The sequence below is a fragment of the Ruditapes philippinarum genome, unplaced genomic scaffold, assembly GCF_026571515.1.
Source record: "Ruditapes philippinarum isolate M1 unplaced genomic scaffold, ASM2657151v2 ctg7415_1_1_1_1, whole genome shotgun sequence".
NCBI classification, from domain to species: domain Eukaryota; kingdom Metazoa; phylum Mollusca; class Bivalvia; order Venerida; family Veneridae; genus Ruditapes; species Ruditapes philippinarum.
The window spans coordinates 26,564-46,228 of NW_026864836.1; the positions used below are offsets into that span (position 1 = coordinate 26,564).

The 19,665-nt window shown below is 31.7% G+C and overlaps 1 protein-coding gene across 1 annotated transcript; it reads right to left on the reverse strand.

The window, feature by feature from the left end:
• Positions 1–3,354: 3,354 nt before the first annotated feature.
• Positions 3,355–10,473, reverse strand: LOC132726976 (diacylglycerol lipase-alpha-like). The gene is made up of 3 exons (XM_060712389.1): positions 10,328–10,473; positions 6,192–6,326; positions 3,355–3,584 (listed from the first exon to the last, which is right to left on the reverse strand). Exons 1-3 carry the CDS (start codon positions 10,403–10,405, stop codon positions 3,378–3,380), a joined length of 420 nt encoding a protein of 139 aa, XP_060568372.1. The 5' UTR covers positions 10,406–10,473; the 3' UTR covers positions 3,355–3,377.
• Positions 10,474–19,665: the final 9,192 nt, after the last annotated feature.

The following is a 19,665-nucleotide window of genomic DNA, read 5'->3' on the forward strand; positions in this document are numbered from 1 at the left end:
CATTTATGTTAGTTACTTGTATTTTATTTAAACTACCTGTTTCGATATTTACAATATTTGGTCCGTGAATTGTTTCACTTTAAACTTAAATGTTTCAAGTTGTAAAAAGCCAATTTCATCTTCTTCTTCAAAATAATATATTAAACCATCTTATCTTACTTTTACTTTATGTTTTTATATACTTTAGGTTTTCAGCATAACAAAAGTCTTTAAAAGTCTATATATTATTGTATCTATTGTCACAAAATATTGATCAGGAAGAACTGGAAAACACTTTAATCCCCGGAAACTAGAAACTGTAGCCATTAGGAAATCTCTTAAACCTTTTAATCTTCTTTGTTTCACAAACAAAGCTTATAAAACAAATCATCTAGAGACAGTATTCTGGAAGGCTTCATCTGTCACATTCAATCAGATATATGTTTTATACTGAGCTCCATAATTTTCTCTCTTAATCTCTAACAATTAGCATTTTCAAAATACAACAGCATTTTTATTTGCTCAGTCATTAACCTAAGCTGAAAGTTTAAAACTGAATGTTGTGGCATATTCAAGTTCAGACTGAATGTTGAAGCTTATTCTGCCTCACAAACAAGTTTGTCTTATTATGTCTCATATGCAAGTTCAGACTGAATGTTCAGGCTTATTCTGTTTCATATGCAAGTTCAGATTGATTGTCTAGGCTTATTCTGTTTCAAATGCAAGTTCAGACTGAATGTCCAGGCTTATTCTGTCTCATACACAAGTTCAGACTGAAAGGCTATTTCTGTCTCATATACAAGTTCAGACTGAAAGGCTTATTCTGTCTCATATACAAGATAAGACTGAATGTCCAGGCTTTTTTGTCATATATACAAATGCAACACTTATACAAATGTAACATAATTCTACAAATGCAACTTTAACAGAAAGTTTGCCATATTGTTATCATGACTTGTTAAATGTAAAGTGGTATTTCCCAGTCAAAATTTAAAAAATATATGTTCTGGTTAAATTCGCAACCGAACTATAAAGCAAAATAAAAGTAAATCTGAATAATAAATCTGTAGGAGCAATTAATGTTAAATATGTATAGTTACTAGTCAAAAAGATAACAAATCAAATTAAGTGACAAGTAAACACTGCAAGGTCATTGGATATATGCTAAACAAGGGGATATTTACTCGGAAAAAATGTGATGCTAATGTTCATGTCAGGACATTTTGTATTTTTGTATCTATTGTTTAATACTGATCAATATCCAGAAGTGACATTTAAATGTAAGTGAACACTAAAGCATGTAATATCAATACAGGTTCAATTTAACATTATGCATGTCTTTTATGAAAAGATGTAATGTATTTTTCGATCCTGTTAAAAGCATTAGAATCTCTGCACTAATATACAATATCACTGTGTTTAAAGCTATTGTGTTGATGCCTCTAGTGCATTTACAATGAGACAAACTTTCTTTATGAAAACCATTGAAACTCAATGTTATATGTAAATAATTACCCAATCAAGCAAGATAAAGCCTGTATTTAACTCCAATTTTCTCTGAAAAAAAAATCTTAAAAACAAAAAACAACTCCTTACATTTTAATATCAAATTAAAAGCACAATTGAAACTTTGAATAATTAATTTACAATGTTCAGTCTATTTTGAGGAACCCTTCTATAAAGAAAACAGCAAAAGAAGAGGGACAAACATCAAGGGGGGCCATGTCCTATCAAATATATTCAATTAAAAATTTAGCTTAGTACCAATGGCATAAATGATACAGTTTTACAGTGATCAAACAATTTGACCACAAAACATTCATTTAATGAATTTGTCTACATATGGTAATCCTCCAGACACTTCAAAACCCAATCTTTAATGATAAGACTATATTATTAGATGACAAACACAGTAAGTGACAAGCCAGTAAATTATAGGATATAAGAACAGGCCTAGGGGAAATTATCTGACATTTCTCTGATATAGTCAACTATCTCATTTGTATACAATGCTTCAGACATTCACAAACCAGATATAAAATTTACTTAAATCCAGTCATAAGGGGATTTGGTGAAGAAATAATAAGATTTTCCCAAATGGATTCCCTTATGTTTTAACAGTCAGTTTAACATTGGTGGAGACAAATGAACTTGAACAAATATATTTCTCTTCCTTTAGGCAAACTACAATTACGCTGCTCGTGATATTTGAGCATGTTTTAGTGCTTAAGGTTGTTTTTTTTTTCGAACTAATTAGAACATGTTGGCACTATTTTAATGCCAAGAAAGATGATGTCACATTAGGATGATTTTTACAGGTGTTTATGACAGTATCTTAATGTGCTCTCCAAGAATTGCAAACATCAGAAATTTAAATAAATCTTCATCATCTACAGCACAGGTATAGCTTATTGTTTACAATCAAATATAATACTTATCAGATAAATGAAAGGGAAAGGATCCATTAAACTTGCCAATGTTGAATATACAAAGTAAACTGGGAATGGTGCATCAAACTAAAGAGATAGCACCAGATGTAAGTGCTTGTTATCAATTTCAAATGATGCTTCGCACCTGTACCCCATTATTGCTTCTATTGTATCTATCATCCTTAATATTTCTGGTAAAAAGGACCATATTAGCCACATCATGACAAAACAAACATAATGTGTTTGCGACCAGCATGGATCCAGATCAGACTGCGCATCCTCACAGTCTGATCAGGATCCATGCTGTTCGCTATCAGGATGCTGTCCGCTATCAGTTTCTCTACTTGTTATAATAACGGTTTGTAAGCGAACAGCATGGATCCTGATCAGACTGCACAGATGCACAGGCTGGTCTGGATCCATGCTGGTGGCAAATGCATTATGTTGGTTTTGTCAAGGCGGGGCTCATATCTAATAGCATGGAACCCTATGTCATCCATGTGCTAAATATTTTTACTATATGTCTGTTATAAATTTCAATGAGAAATTAAATAATTTGTATTTTATCCGAAGCATAAAAAATTCACATAAACATTGCATGTTTTGTTAAACTAGATCAAATATTTATAATTTCAATGCATGCATGACCACACAATACTTAATATTTCACAATCTGTCAGTAATGAAGTTGCTAGGAATAGTGATTTCAAGTATACAGCTTAGAAAAGGAAAGTCATGTAATATACCCGATATTCATTTTACCATTATTTCCTAAAAGTTTTAAGTCTAAAAGAAAAAATCAGTCCAGAATGTGCAATGATAATTTTGGACTAATCTAACAATTTTGTGTTAGATTTTACACAATTTGTGCACACAGTCGACAAAATCACCTATATGTTATGCTAATATTTTACTAATGAATATATTCAGATACAGTACATTTCTGTATTGGCCTTTACAAAAGTAGCATTACCTTAAATATGGCACTATCCTGCAAAGTCCTGTACCAGTATTCATCATCATAAAGATGGGCCAACCATAGGCTGCCATGGCAAACTTCATATAATGTATGACCAGTTTATATTGCTGCATCACCTCGGGCTGACCGAGCTGTAGGAACTGTGTACGAGGAGTGACTGCCACACCTGACAGGTACCTGTATACATCATTACCTTCCTGAAATATACAACAACAGTTCTGAAACCTCTTTATATAAACCACCTTTGTTAAATGAAAAGTTAGCTAAGGTAGGTGAAGTATCTTCATTTCAAGATAATTTTGTACCAAAGGTTTGCTGTAAGTATTATGGGCAAATTACAAAGTTTGTTTAAAAAAAAAAAAAAAAAAAAAACTAAATACAATCAAATTCATTATAAAAGCAACACTTGCTTATAATAGGAACCTATATTTTAAAAATAAAAGCCTTTGTTGATATATTAAATTCTATTGGTAAAAGATACAACTTAGGGATGATTTTGAGACAAAATATCAGTGTAATACTTTGGACCATTGCTTGCCTAAAATCATGAAACCTTTCTCCTAAATGAATAATTTTGCCATCTGATAAAAATCTCACAAAATGCTGACATAGATCAGAGTGTTGTTTAGTATTCAAATGAATAGTTTAATATCAGCCAATATGCATTGCATCTATTTCTAGATCTGTTGGGAATAGAACTTGGTTCTCCCAAATTGATCTTTATTCCATATACTGCCTGCAGCTACATGCCTGATGTTGCATGTCCTATTATATATTCAGAAAATAAATACATGTATCCTGACATGTGTAAAATATATGTAAAAATTCTGAGACATTTTGGAATCTCTCTCTTTTAAGCAGAAATTGCAGTAATTCAGTCACGCAAATATGAGCCTGGGACATGTTTCATAAAAACATGAACGCTAAATTTTGATAAGTAATATTTCCATTTTGCACAAGATTTATTTATAACTTTTCCAACTATTTCTTGACATTTTATAGAAAAGAATTACAATGAATTGTAATGAAACATGACAATGTATTTTTTGAGGTGCCATGGAAAATAAAATTCAATGTTGGATTGATGGTTACCAAGAGAATTGTTTCTAGATTGAGAATAATTTTACAACAAAATTTTATTTAAATATCTTTCATACAGTTTCAATCTATTTCTATAAATTTTCATATCTGAGGCAGCACATTAATGTCATAATCAACCTGGATCAATTTTTGAAGATTTGAATAAAACACATGATACAAAACATAAACAGAAAATATAGCAAAAATAAAAATCATTATGCTTCCTATAAAATGTTAAGGCACAATGTTTGATAAAAACATGGCACAATATTATGTTTGCATTCTTAGATAGTAAAATAAATGACAACACAAAATCTGAAGTCTTGATTTAGTCAAATATATTTACTTATTCTGCAGCAGAGTGACTGGACATGAGATTGACAATAGAGACATATGGTGGGAAATAAGACAGACAGTGATTGGTGAATACAGTCCCTCGTGGGAGTAAAATGACGAGTATAGGAAGACAAAGAATGCCTGCAAGAAGTGACTTGTCAATACTAAATAGCCTTAAATGATAAAGTAATTGAATGAACACAAGACAGGACAGAGACTGACCCATACATATGCCTTAATGACATTGATTTCAATGCTAGAATAGACCAAGTATTGATCATATTTATTAACTTGTTTTGTTTCTTCTAGACAATTGTAATGACAGATAAGTGGACAATCTTTTAGCTGCATTAAAGTTGAATCAATCATGTATATTAGTCAACTTGACCTGAGGGCATATTTCTCTTAAATAAAAATACTTAGCCACAAACTTAAGACAATTTGACCTGGGGACATTTAACTTAAAGAAATTAAATACCTAGCCTCAAGGTCAAAGCAAGCATTGCCTTTCTTAATTCCAGTCTTATATTACTTTGTTTCATATGCATTAGATTTTACCAAATTCAATAAAATCTTTTTCATATAATGCAGATTTTCTCAAAATGTAGTAGGTAAAAAAGCATGTTCTTTAATACCCTAAAGTCATAGATTGTAAAATTTATTATTCTTATCAATTTCAATATTTTATTTGCCTTTACTGAATCAGAGATACATGATTGTAGTAATAAAACATTGAAATATTTAAATCAAACTTTAGTTTAAACAGCATTTTATTTGTTATCTTTTCATTTACATAAGAAATGAATTTAATGGATTAGGTAGGAAGCTTAAAAAGCTTTTCTGAAAACCCCCTCTCTTTCTTCAATAATATTGTAATATTAAGGTATAAAGGCCATCTCTAACAACATGTCAACACATTGTCATCAAATGTATGCACAAAAACCATATTACTGACTCCTACTTAATTCTTCAATGACAATAACTTAATTTATCTATTGAAACAACTGGAGTGCAGACTATTGATAATGGCAGACAATCTGTCATCCATGAAAACTTTTTCCCATTGCAAAGGCATGTTTAAGTTTTACTGTAAATTAGTATGACCTAAAGTTTGCTCCTTACTTTCCCATTAACTGTTGAATTTCTTAAATACAATTAATTCTTCGGCTTCCAATTTTTGGAACTGTCCATTATCAATTTTTGGGGTATCAAGATAAAAATCTGGAATAAACCAGCCAACAGTAGTCCATAGAGTCTGGTTACACTGCATGCACATACAGGCTGGCCTGGCTCTATACTGCTGACAAACATCTATCACTTTTGGTTCCAGCAGGTTAAGAATTAAAGCCTAACGTCAAAAGAAACACTGTTACCATGGTTCCCCTTACCTGACTTATAGTATGCTCCATCCTCAGTTTTTGACATCTTCTAAGTAGAACCAGTCCAGCTATAACATCCGAGGGAACAACATCCAGGTCTCGGAAAAACTCGGTGAACAACTGGGCAATCTCCGACATGGAATTCTGAAATTTCAGAAAAAGAGATACTCCCAAGGTTTATCAACAATAATGGTATAAATTTGTCAAAGTAGGTTTACTTATGCTAAGTTTAATCAATTAATGTTAAAACTAGAATGGCAAATAAATTCAAATGTATACTCAACTCAATTTAGGAACTTGTAGAAATATTCAATGTGCGTACATTCTTAGTATTTTGACATTTTTGTACCATCCTATTTCTAGGTCTAAAGCTTATAGGATAAAGATTGATTTCACTGATGTATTTTTTTCTTTTTCTTTTTTTCTTTTAGTTTTTATTTTGTAATATGAACATAGTGTGTACCCACTTGTGGCCAACTTTCAATTATTAGCAGACATTGTTGTGATTTCAGGACACAGATGCATGTATAATCACTGAAAACAAAAGAAATTGGCTCCTTCTGGGAGAAATACTGTCTGAAAACTGTTCTAAATGAGGTATTTTCTACAGATCAATTCCTAATATAATCATCCCTAAAGAGACACACTATTCTCTACTGAAAAACAAAATCATTTGAAAATATTTTAACCAGTATAAAATGTTCACCGTAAAAGTCTGATCACTTTTACTTGATATTGTCTTATTGCCCTTTTTCACTCATTTTCTAGATAATTTTCCATATTTAGAATGGATCCAGTTTCTTATTTAGGAGATTGTTTGATATTATAAGATCAAAATGTTGTTTTTTTAAATTTAACAGTATTAAGATAGAAGTGAAAGTTGGATCTATACTGCTGTCATCACCAAGTTATAAATGTTGTTAAGATGGTTGATTTATCAATACTATGACTAAACTTTTATACAAATATTTGTATTTATATGAATTAAAACTAGATAGGAAAAATTGATTCTACAACAGGACATAAAATGGATCCTTGTAAGCTAATTTGTTAGTATATAATGATGTAATTTAACAATACTGTTTGAACAAAGAATACATCTCGGACAACCAAATAAATCGGCAATTGCAAAAGTAAATTGTTACTCAAAGCTTCACTTTCGGATGGAAGGGTGATTGAGCCAAGCTTACAACATTCATCTGTCTCTGCAGTGCTAGCTTAATGCTTTAATTGTGTTTTAGTGTCATAATAGCAGGTGTTATTTCAAACTTGCAAAGCTAGGGCATTTAGCAGTAGGGATTTTACCATGTGAGAGCATTTCTGGGATATGATAATCCAAAAGCCAAGGTCCCTACTATTCCCATGTGTGTGTCGACAGAGTGGTGTCTATTACAATTATTTAGTACATAAAACCATCATTCTTTTAAATTTTCATTCTTGTGTGACTTTGCAGAAAATACTATTACTAGTACTGAATCTTGGAAATCTTTTAGAGCAAAAAGACATTAAAATTTTCATGAAATTATAATTGTATTTTTATAAGCAGGCACCTGCCAAAACAAGTATTGAGCTTGAATTATGATGTACTTCAGTGTTCACCTTATTCTCAGATTCTTGTCTCGACTCTATAACTAACACACTGATAGTGAACATTATGTTTCACAACACAAGTCATGTTATAATGCTTTCATCTTAATGTCCCTTTTAAAATCTTATCATAAAAGTGCAGACTCCACATTACATAAACTTAATCATTTTTTTCTTCCATCGGTAGTAATTTTCGAGCCATATAATGATTTTTATGACAATAATCAAGTAAAACATTGAGTGTTTACAGCATTCTCTAATGGATGAAACACATCAAGTACAATTTTAGCTGTCAAAACAGACATAAACTTGAAAGCACATACCAATTTAGCATTACCTAACATAGGAAAAAAACGCTAAAAACATCATTATTGATACTTAAAATTTACAACTTACCCTGATTGATTAAAATTTAAGTTATAAATGAAGCATTGGTAAGGGTAATTTCTATGATTGTATTGTTTTTTCTTTTAAATTTTACCTTTAATTGTGATTGCCCTAATTACTTCATTGGTTCTTACATTATTCAATTATTTCTTTAATATATTTTTTTCTTTCTGATAGTTGTTAGAATCATAACTTGTGCTGGCAATTCTTACTGTTGAACATCTTTAAGAGATTTTAACTTTGAATTTGGAACAGACAATCTAAACTTTAAAGTTTCTCAATATCAAAATACACACAGATATGGCTCTATAATGGTAGCAAAGGCTAATCAGCAGATTCAGAGTTAAATGAAAATTCAAGGACTTCTTTTATATTACCGCTCTGCTTCCAAGATCTTTTTGTATATACTTTAAATAAAAAAAAAAATCACAACAAATTAGACCAGCAAGTTCAATCTTCAAGTTGTTGCAGTATTGTATATTTATAGTAAAATTTTCATTATAATCTTGAGATTTCTTTTTTAATCAATGTTCCTTATACATCAATTTGTTTCTCCTGGAAAACTCAACTAAAACTGACATGTAACAATGATTTAATGATGTAGTATGCACACATTTCACAAATTACAGCAGCTATACCATCTGCATGCATGTTTAAGTGTTGCCTTATTGATAATATTATGGAATAATTATCCTGATTTTCTTAGAACATTCAAAGATTTCTATACTCAGCCATTTAAATTTTTCTTAACAGTCATTTATATTGTTTTTTTGTTGTTTTTTTTAACAGTCATTCATATTGTTTTGGTTTTTTTGGGGTTTTTTTTAACAGTCATTCAGATTGGGGTTTTCTCTACCAACCATTCAGAGATTTTTTTACCAATTATTCAGAAAATTTCTTTTAACCAAACATTTGGAGATTCTTTTCCTAATCATTCAGAGATTATTTTTTCACCAAACATTCAGAGAATTTTTACCAATCATTTTATTTTTTCCCTGTTTTTTTTTACCATTCATTGATTTTTCTGTCAATCTGTCTGAGATTTTTTTACCAGTTATTCAGAGACATTAAGTAGTACCCTATTGGTTAAGGTGTCTGCCTCTAAACCTATAGTCAGTCAGAGATATTTTCCCCAATATTATAGATATGTTTACCAATTATTCATTTCAAGATTTTTTTACCAATTATTCTGAATATTTTACCAATCATACAGAATCTAATTTATCAATCATTCAGAGATTTTTTTAACAATTATAGTGGCTAGGATGCCTGTTTTTCTACCTTATGGTCACAAGTTTTTGTCCTCCTGAGTCAAGACCATCTTTCCTCATAAGAAACCTGTTTTGGTTCAAAATGGTTCATATAATCTGAAAGCTTTGTTCACAATCAAGCTTAAATAAATAATGTTCAAACAAAACTGAATGGTAGCTGCGAAAATTAGTTTAGGAACCAGTAATTGAATTGTGGATGTAATAGAAGGTAAATATCCCTAGAGTATTGATGTAGTATTGAGTCAGACTAGCACATAATTGAGCCGTGCCATGACAAAACCAACATAATGGGTTTGCGACCAGCATGGATCCAGACCAGCCTGCGCATCCCCGCAGTCTGATCAGGATCCATGCTGTTTGCTATCAGTTTCTCTACTTGTTATAGAGTATGTAAGCGAACAGCATGGATCCTGGTCTGGATCCATGCTGGTCGCAAACCCATTATGTTGGTTTTGTCATGGCATGGCTCAATATTATAGATTAGATAGCCCATCATAATTATAGTTAAACAATTAAGACACCAATATTAGATATAGAGTTACTTCATTTGTCTCCTGTGACTAGATACAGTCAGGTATTGGATTGCTAATTATTCATCTGCAGCCTTGACCAATATTCAAAGTAACCCTTGAAGGCAAAAATTGACCTTTACTCAAGCTTCAATTGTGAAGATAAACACAAGGTTTTGACAGCTTGCCATTCAGTTGGGAGTCAACATGGTTCTAGAATTAGTCCATAGGAAATGGATGCCCCAAAGTCCACTGTTTTGTCAGTCGACAAGCCGTGGGACAGACAGAAAGGGATATCTGACTGGCGTTTCTATTTGTTTTACAAATGTTAAGAATTTTATCTTGCATTAGGAATGACAGATGAGTCATTTTGGCACATTTGTATAAGTACCTTATTTCTGCCTTTTCTTTCCACACAACAACACATGAGTCCTAGTCTCCTGTCCCAACTTTCCTCATAAGCTCTCATTGCTTTCCTGAAAATACAAAATATAACAATATAGCATACTGTAAAACCAAATATGATGCCAACTTGCTTATTGTGAGGCTCCTGTGCCTGCTAGACACTTGCATGTTAAAGGAGTCTCCAGAAAATACCTGTAACTAAAGCCTGTATCAGCTGGCTAGTTGACACTTTGATCTTTCTGAACTGTATCCATAATGGAAGATATTCTCTACAAGATATATGAAAGAATATGAAAAGTGCTAGAATTCTATACAGCAACAATACGATGTCATAAAATTTTGAAATGTGTATACCTGCTAACATAATTTATATGTGTTATAATTAAGGACACTAACAACACTTGTATGTATTCAATTAAATCATAAAACAACATGCTGTGTGTGATGATAAAATTATAAACTTAACATTCTTGATAATATTTTAGAAAACTTTAAAAGCAATGTAATAAACAAAACAATGGTGAACATGAAAAATAGGTAAAATATTATACAGTGTATAAAGAAAGGGGAAATTATGCATTCTTAAAATCAAAACTTGCTAATTCTTAATGGACATGTTAATCATAGACATGCAGGTGAGCCTGACTCTACTTATGTGTGTATTTGAGTTTTTTTATACTTGCCACCAGTTGCCCATATGGGCGAGGCCTCCAGAAGAGTTTTAGTCATTTTAGATTTTTGGAGGATAGTGCAAGATACAGATACAGAAATATGCCCAAATTCTAGAAGCTTCTTCTAGTCCTTTAACCTGCCAAGTGTTTAACCAATCATACATGGGGCCTCAATTTAAAGTCTCACCTGAAAGACTTAGTAATTTCTGTTAGCCAGCCCAGGAATCAAACCCACAATGTAGAGATTACAAGTCTCACACTCTAAGTGATTGGCTCTACATTGGTGCCAAAAGCTTACCACTTTTAGTTTGAGCAGGTTTTTGCATATTTTGACCTCATTCTGTTAATTTACATGGATTGTAAGTGTTGTTTTCTATGTGTAAATTACTTCCTTTGTTCACTTCAAAATATTTTACTTTGAAAACATTTTCAAAATTTTTATGAAAATCAGCATGAAGCTGGAGACAATTGCTATCTTAAGGGGCTTTAATATCGTGACTTAGACCTGGCTCTTTTACACCGCAGGCAAAGGTTTATTTTCTTTTCCATATTTTCAGGAAATAGACTGAAGCAAAAATCTTACGTTTGTTTAGAACTTTATACATGTTACTTCCCTTTTTTGTTATTTCATTTGTTGGACGGAAATGCTTTAATAAATCAACATTAAGCAATCATATTTATAATTCTCATTATTCTAAAAACAACAATGACTCCATTAAGTCAATTAAGTTATGTTATTTCAGGCTACTTGTAATTTTAGTAATGGTATAATGACTAAAATTTGTTTATAAAACATAAACCCGTAGCAAAGTATAATAAAAACGAAAAACTCAATCCCAAAAGAAGATTCTGATATTGGGATTATTTCAATTTTTATCATAGACTGTAAGATAAGGAAAAAAACATCTAAGTAAGTATTATACGTATGTTAAAGTTAGTATGTAATAAGTTCAAGAATAAATATATATAAAAATGTGCAAGTAGTTAGTATAAAACTGAAAAAATAAAAGCAAGCATCATTATGCAAATGATAAATAAGTTAAATGGCTTCACTTAATTAACATATAAAATAGTTTTACTTTTCCTACTTCTTGAATTACATTTACAAGGAAAACTGGGAATCTCATCAGATATATATAAATATAATTATATTATAATAAATAAATCATCTTTGTGTGAAATTGTTTATGAAATGGGAATTTTTACTATCCTTCTAATGTTTTTCTGTACCTTGCACTGCAGGGGGAAAGCTAAGACTATTATATCAGTTAATTTTTAAGTGTGCTTTGATTGTTATTCCAAGAAAGTAGGTAACAAAACTGTCTTGTGTTCTCATAATAAACAATGGATCTGTCTGTGGTATATCATTCACAGTGCCAAAAATCTTCATTTTTTGCAAGTTTTTCTGCTAACAAACACAAGTCTAACCTACTTTCCTGTCATTGACAGAGGACATGGGGGTAATATTCAAATCAATATCTCTCCAGTAGACATGAAATTATTCTGTAAACTTCACATTTATCTTATTTTAATATCTCTTCAAAAACACTTCAAGTCCAATTTTACAAATTATCTTTTTCTCCTCACATTATTTATAGTAAAAAAAAAATTAAGGGAACTGCCTAAACAAGACTTCAATCTAGACAGTAGCCAAGTACTTTTAATAAATCTAAACATTAAATTTATAATTCATATCCAAGGAGATGTTGTTTTAAGAAATTGTGGATAACAACAGACACACAATGCCATCACAAAAGCTTACCTCTGATAACTTAATTTGTGCTCTATAGAATATCAGAACAAGTTAAAAAGATGAACTAAACCTATTAGAGCAAAATTGATGGTCATCTTTGGATGCTACAGGTCAAGTTTACCTGTTGGTTCAAGATGGTAATGTTAAAAAGTTTTGATATTTTTAGTTCCTGAGGCCTAAATTAAAAATAGCTTTGTTTGCTGTCTCCCGACCGACCCTAAAAAAACGCTGCGCTCCGAAAAATTTTATTTGCTCTCGCCGACCATTTTTTTTTTTTTTTTTTTTTTTTTTTTTGGTGCCGCATATTTTTACCGATATCCGTTCAATAACGGCGTGTAGTATTCTGGTTCCCGCGTATTATTCGTCACGTGTATCGACTATTAAGTACCGCCGGGTAAAAGTCGATTGTGTACACATCCGTTACAATTTTGCAAAACGAAAGTTAGAAGATCTTCAAGAAGACGAGTATTTTATCATCTAGTCAACATTTATTATTACGTTAATTCAACTTTGTTGAAAAATAACCTCCACGAGAATGAATTTGTCTGGGCATGGGTCGATCTGTTAAATGACGTCGAGGATTTTTACCTGAAAAAAATCGGACGTTCTTACGGTATGCTTAAATACTGGTTTGTGTTAAAAACTTACTGAGTGCTCATGTAATCGACTTAAAATAAAGTTTTTGTAAATAAATAAAGTTTCTTGTATGTACTCACTCATTTATAAGTACCAGTATTTATTAAATAATCATTTTCTTCAACCAGCAAATGCACTTATATGGTGTATTTACTCCAAGAATAAATTGACAGGGAAACATGATCTCTAAAACACAACCTTGAGAAATTTGATTACAACTGTGATTCAGTCATTACAGTTGATGGTTAGTATTAGTATGCACATTGTTGTGCTTATTTTCTTAAAATAGTGATGTCAAAATGTTTTTACATAATCAACTGAAAGTAGAAACCTGATTTTATTCTTTCTTACATATTTCCCATGTTTGTATAATTAAAAAAGTTAAAATAATTGCATTTTTGGCAAAATCTGTATTGCATAAAGTCTAGCCTTCTGTCTGTTTTCATAGGAGATGCTCTGCAAGGGAGAGTGTTCGTATGACTGCAGATGTCATGCCAATCTCACGTGGAGTTCCCTTACTGTGCCTCCAACATTGGACGCCCAGATATTTGTGCCCATTGTGATGAGCCAGAAGCACAGAGAAATCCAGAACTGTTAACAAAGTTTAGCCTTTAGGATTGTACTTCCAGTTTATGAGCAATGCATCAATGTCCACAAGAAAGACATTCCCCATAGATGTCCTATAAAAAATGAATACTGTGAACCTAAATTTTGTTGTATTACTGTGGCTTAACTGTTTACTTGTCTGAAGTTGCTTAGTGTTTGAAATTGTTTTTTCTGGTTGTTCACTAACTATTCATTTCAGTGAGAAAAAAATGTAAACAGACTTTAAACTGTTGATGTATAATGATGCCTTTTGTTGTTCAGTAGTTATTTTGCATAATATATTTGAGTATATTTGTGTGTTTTAGTCATCCTCTTCACATGTTGGGTGAATGTTTGAAAATTTTGCCTTTGTTACATGTATTTTTATTAAAAAGAACTATACTTCTTGTATTGACTAATTGAAAGATATACAAAACTGAAAATTAAGATATATCAATTTTTAAAAAATTTTATTCGCATTTTTTATTAAACCGTTTTTTCAACAAACAGAATCAAACCAAAACATGTATGTATTCCAAAAAAAAAAAAAAAAAAAAAAAATCCCTACCTACCTACCCAACTCTAAAAATTAGGGTCGGGAGACAGCAAACAAAGACTTTTTTAAATGTGGCCTGGGAGTAGTAGAGAGTAATTTGTGTCAAATAAGATATTAATTTTCGTCTTTGAGAGTCACATGAATTTCAAAACAACAAATTTGAAGTAAACCTGACTTTGTTTGTTTGTTTGTTTCATTTTACGCCTTTTCCCAAAAGTATTTCAGTCATATAGGCGGGTAGTTTCCTAACCATCGTTCCTGGAGAGTTACACCAGTACTAGACTTCCTTCCTCCGTGCTAAACTACTAAAGCATCTCCTGGGGATTGAACCCACGCCAGAGAGGTAAGTCAACTCTAACCCCTCGACCACAGAGGCGGTTTAACCTGACCAGTACTTTTAGAGAAGACCCATGAACAGACAAGTGTCTTATATTAAAACATGCTACAATAACAGCTGCCAACATTTAATATAGTTGCAGGTCAATTATTAATCAGATAACTAATTGTTCACCTTAACAGCTATTAAAAATAATTTGTCTTTAACATAATTATACTCAAATGCAAAAGAAACTGTGCATAGGGTTTAAATTATTTTGACATATATTTTACTGTGAAAGTACTTAATTTTTGGTTCCATTTTTTGGCTTATTTAATTTAATATTCAATGGCTGAACATGTTGTATCTGTCATTTCTAAATGCTTTCAGCTACCTGCCAGTTCAAAGAGAACAAAAACTATCAAATGCTGGTCATAACCAAGAATCCTTCTACACAATTTAAGTCAATATTGATACACTAGATACTATACAAATTTACAGAACAGAAATGTTAATAAATTAGGCTTAGCAATCCAAATCCCTGCTTTAAACCAAATAGACCTAGCAATAATAATGCATATCCTTGCCTGAATTGAACATCAAAGGTGAAAAATTTATATTCAATCAGAAGTTGTAACAGATGTATGGACATATAATAAATTACAGATAGATTTATCATTAATCAGATATATTTGTCATTCTGTTGATGACATTTACTCCTTTTTTTACATGATTATGCCAGAAAACATTACCTGTAAACTAAGGCTTACCTGAACTTAACTGAACTTAACCCTTACCTGAACTGAAATTAAACATTTTTGGAGCCTGTTTTACATTAAACTTAGTTGAACTAAAACTTTAACTGAAAAGCAAAGCATAACTTAAACTAAAACCTTAGCTGCCTTACCTGTACTGAAAACTAACCTGAACTAAAGCCTTAGCTGTCTTACCTACACTGAAATCTAACCTGAACTAAAGCCTTGCCTGTCTTACCTACACTGAAATTTAACATGAACTAAAGCCTTACCTGTCTTACCTACATTGAAAAGCTAACCTGAACTAAAGCCCTAGCTGCCTTACCTACACTGAAAGCTAACCTGAACTAAAGCTAGCTGTCTTACCTACACTGAAAAACTAACCTGAACTAAAGCCTTAGCTGTCTTACCTACACTGAAATCCTAACCTGAACTAAAGCCTTAGCTGTCTTACCTACACTAAAAAGCTAACCTGAACTAAAGTCTTAGCTGTCTTAACTATTACTGAAACTAACCTGAACTAAAGCCTTAGCTGTCTAAGTACACTGAAAGCTAACCTGAACTAAGTCTTAGCTGTCTTACCTATACTGAAAACTAACCTGAACTAAAGCTTAGGTGTCTTACCTACACTGAAATCTAACCTGAACTAAAGCCTTAGCTGTCTTACCTACACTGAAAACTAACCTGAACTAAAGTCTTAGCTGTCTTAAATATACTGAAAACTAACCTGAACTAAAGCCTTAGCTGTCTTAACTATACTGAAAACTAACCTGAACTAAAGCCTTAGCTACCTTAACTATACTGAAAACTAACCTGAACTAAAGTCTTAGCTGTGACTTACCTACACCGAAAACTAACCTGAACTAAAGCCTTATCTGTCATACCTACACTGAAAACTAATCTGAACTAAAGCCCAAGCTGCCTTACCTACACTGAAAACTAAATGAACTAAAGCCTTACCTGCCTTACCTACACTGAAAACTAATCTGAACTAAAGCCTTACCTGCCTTACTTACACTGAAAACTAACCTGAACTAAAGCCTTAGCTGCCTTAACTATTCTGAAAACTAACCTGAACTAAAACCTTAGCTGCCTTAACTATTCTGAAAACAAACCTGAACTAAGGCCTTAGCTGCCTTAACTTTACTGAAAACTAGCCTGAACTAAAGCCTTATCTGTCTTACCTACAATGAAAACTAACCCTTAAGGCTTAGCTGCCACAAGTGAAATATGAATTTTTGGTGTTCACGAGGTGAAATATATTTCAATCTGACACTAAACAAATTTTCTTTTTATGATATGCAAAGAAACTTTTAAAAAGACATTTTAACCTAAAACTAAATGAAAAGCGCGCCAATAATACAAATAATAATAATACTTGGTTTTCAGTACTGTGCACATTGGTATTTCACTGAAACAACGCAATGGACTTAAATTCAAAACAGTGAAAAATATCATATTATTGATATCTTCACTGTTTCAAACTGTGAGATTATCAGTTTTATATTTCACTGACATATTCTATAAACCACTGAAAAGCATGTAATAAAGTATAATAATGAATGGTTTATTGTTCAAATGCTTTGTAATTTACTACTCAGGCCTATTCCTTCGTGATTATTTGAACTTGAACCATGTATTTTTCTACAACAATGCACTCAAAATTGATATCTATTTCCTAAGTAATGTATTTAATGTTCAATCTGAACAGAAATGTTACTGTCAGATGAAGATAAAAGTTATTACTTTATTTTTGGCTTTATCCTCATTACAAAAATACTAAAAAAATAGCTGGCAGCCTTTAACAACTCTGCAATGATAATCCAGGGCAATAATAACTAACATATAAGAAGTTGTATCAGTACAAAATTAATGTAAAACCTTACAAATTTCTCCGGAAACTGATTGCAGGCCTAACAAATCAAACAGTTAATAACAACAATTTATGAGTCTCCTTATGTTGAAGGAAAAGAAACAGAACAAGCTAATAGTCTTGTTTCTGTCTCAAAGGAAAATAAAAACAAAGCTTCAGGAAAGTGTTTTTATAACCATTTTACCACTATTGTCATTAAATAACCTTAAATAATTTTTTTAAAACTTTTAAAACAGAAAGCTAAACACATCACACTAACCATTCAACCAGAATTCGGGTATCAAGAGTAAGTTGGCAATAAAATAGAGAGAAAAAGAATCCCTGAAAGAAAAAAGCCAACACAGCAAATTTGAAAAAATGTTGCAGGCTCGGTTCGATTGATCCTGTTCGTGGATGGTACTGTCAAGTGCAAACTACCATCCACACCCCTGGCACTGCTTAAAGCAGAATTCAACATTTAAACATGAACAGGGGTAAGAATTTTTGAATTTAGAAACAATCCAAGTCTGACTATAACATTAACATACAGGCACTGACAGCAATACAACCTAACTTTATTTGTTGTACTATTCTCAATTTTTGAAATTTCAGGACTTGGCCCAATTAAGGTTTTTCTAAGCCTCTGTGCATTCAGCTTTCAGAAGCTATCTTGTCAAAATTAAATTGTTGTCAGGTTGACAACTGTGCAATATTTCTTGCATTTTCCCCTGCAATATCCTTTCTATATAAAAATATGATTTGTAAATAATTAGTAAAAAAGAAAAAAACAGTACTGACTGATCTTTATAGTAACTAGGTCAAGGACATTCAGCTTTAACAACAAATTCTCCAGAAAAATATCCAGCCAGTAATCCAACATTACAGAAATTAGGCAGATACTGGAGGCTCTCCGTTGTAACCATATCTTATAGAAGGAAACCCATCAGTCGATAGTAAATAGATTTAGTTGATGTATTTACATAGACAAAATACTTACTGAATACAAAATGTAATTTACAAGCAAACGAAGAATTTTCAGGTATATTTGATTTTGTAGCACAGATATAATAATCATTTATTATTTCTATGTGGATATTAAAATGCTAAAATTTCTCACATCAAGGTCTGTACTATCAGTTTTACAGGGATATTTTATTGTCTTTATACGTTTCTATTTAATTAATTTTATCTGATTCTCTTTTCTGTTATACTATTGTCAAAACAATAAATATTATAACTTTCAAGCAAATTTATAACTCATCAGTGTTTCTTCCAGAACGCATTTTTTGCAATTTGAGCGCACTACTTTCGGCATGACGCAATAAAATTCAGTTATTGCATATTTCATGTTGCAAGGAATTCCCTGTGACCAATTTACTCAATTTGACTTATAAAAACTATAAAATATTACCATTTCTAACATGTACAAAATGTGTACCCCGGGTTCCGCCAATAATTTTAATGGGAAATGAAATTAATGGGTCTGTAGTCCAGCATTTTGCCTGTTTCAACTAGTTGATAAACACTTGTTTTTATAAATTATGTACCCAGACAAAATTGTTTATTGTTGTCATAATAATTATTCTAAGAACTTACCATGCATGCTGCTTATAAATGTCTTTTGTTGAAAATCACCGGAGATTAACAACTTTTTTTACGAAAAATACAACAAACAACAGTATTGTTTCAGACCCTCTCCCAAAAGAAGTATCAAATGGCTTCATGTTGTTGAAAACACTGACCTTATAGAAAATTCAAAAGTTATATCTGTTTGTCTTAAGTGTTAAATGTTGTTCTTTATATTTTTGTTCAATTTCAATGGCATGACCTTTCAAATTTCAAATGAATCCCTAAAACCTTATACAGGGGGTCAAAAAGGGCCAAAAAAACCCAAGCTGAAAGAAACACTGCTATATTATATACATACAGATTGAAGTGCAACAAGATGTGCAACATCAATGCTAATAGTATCAGAAAAAGTTAATAATTGAGTGATTTGAAATTAAAAAGAATGTGCTTATAGCAAGTCAAAGCTAAATTTGTGTCAAAAATGTTTAGCATTAAAGCATCTAACAGAGGGTGTAAGCAGGACAAGGTATAGAATGTTGACATTAGGTGAACTGTCAAGGTGGTGGACATTCAGGTAAAATGTTCTAGTAAAGTCGAATGTGCTAGGTGCAGGAGAGGGTTTTTCCCCTGC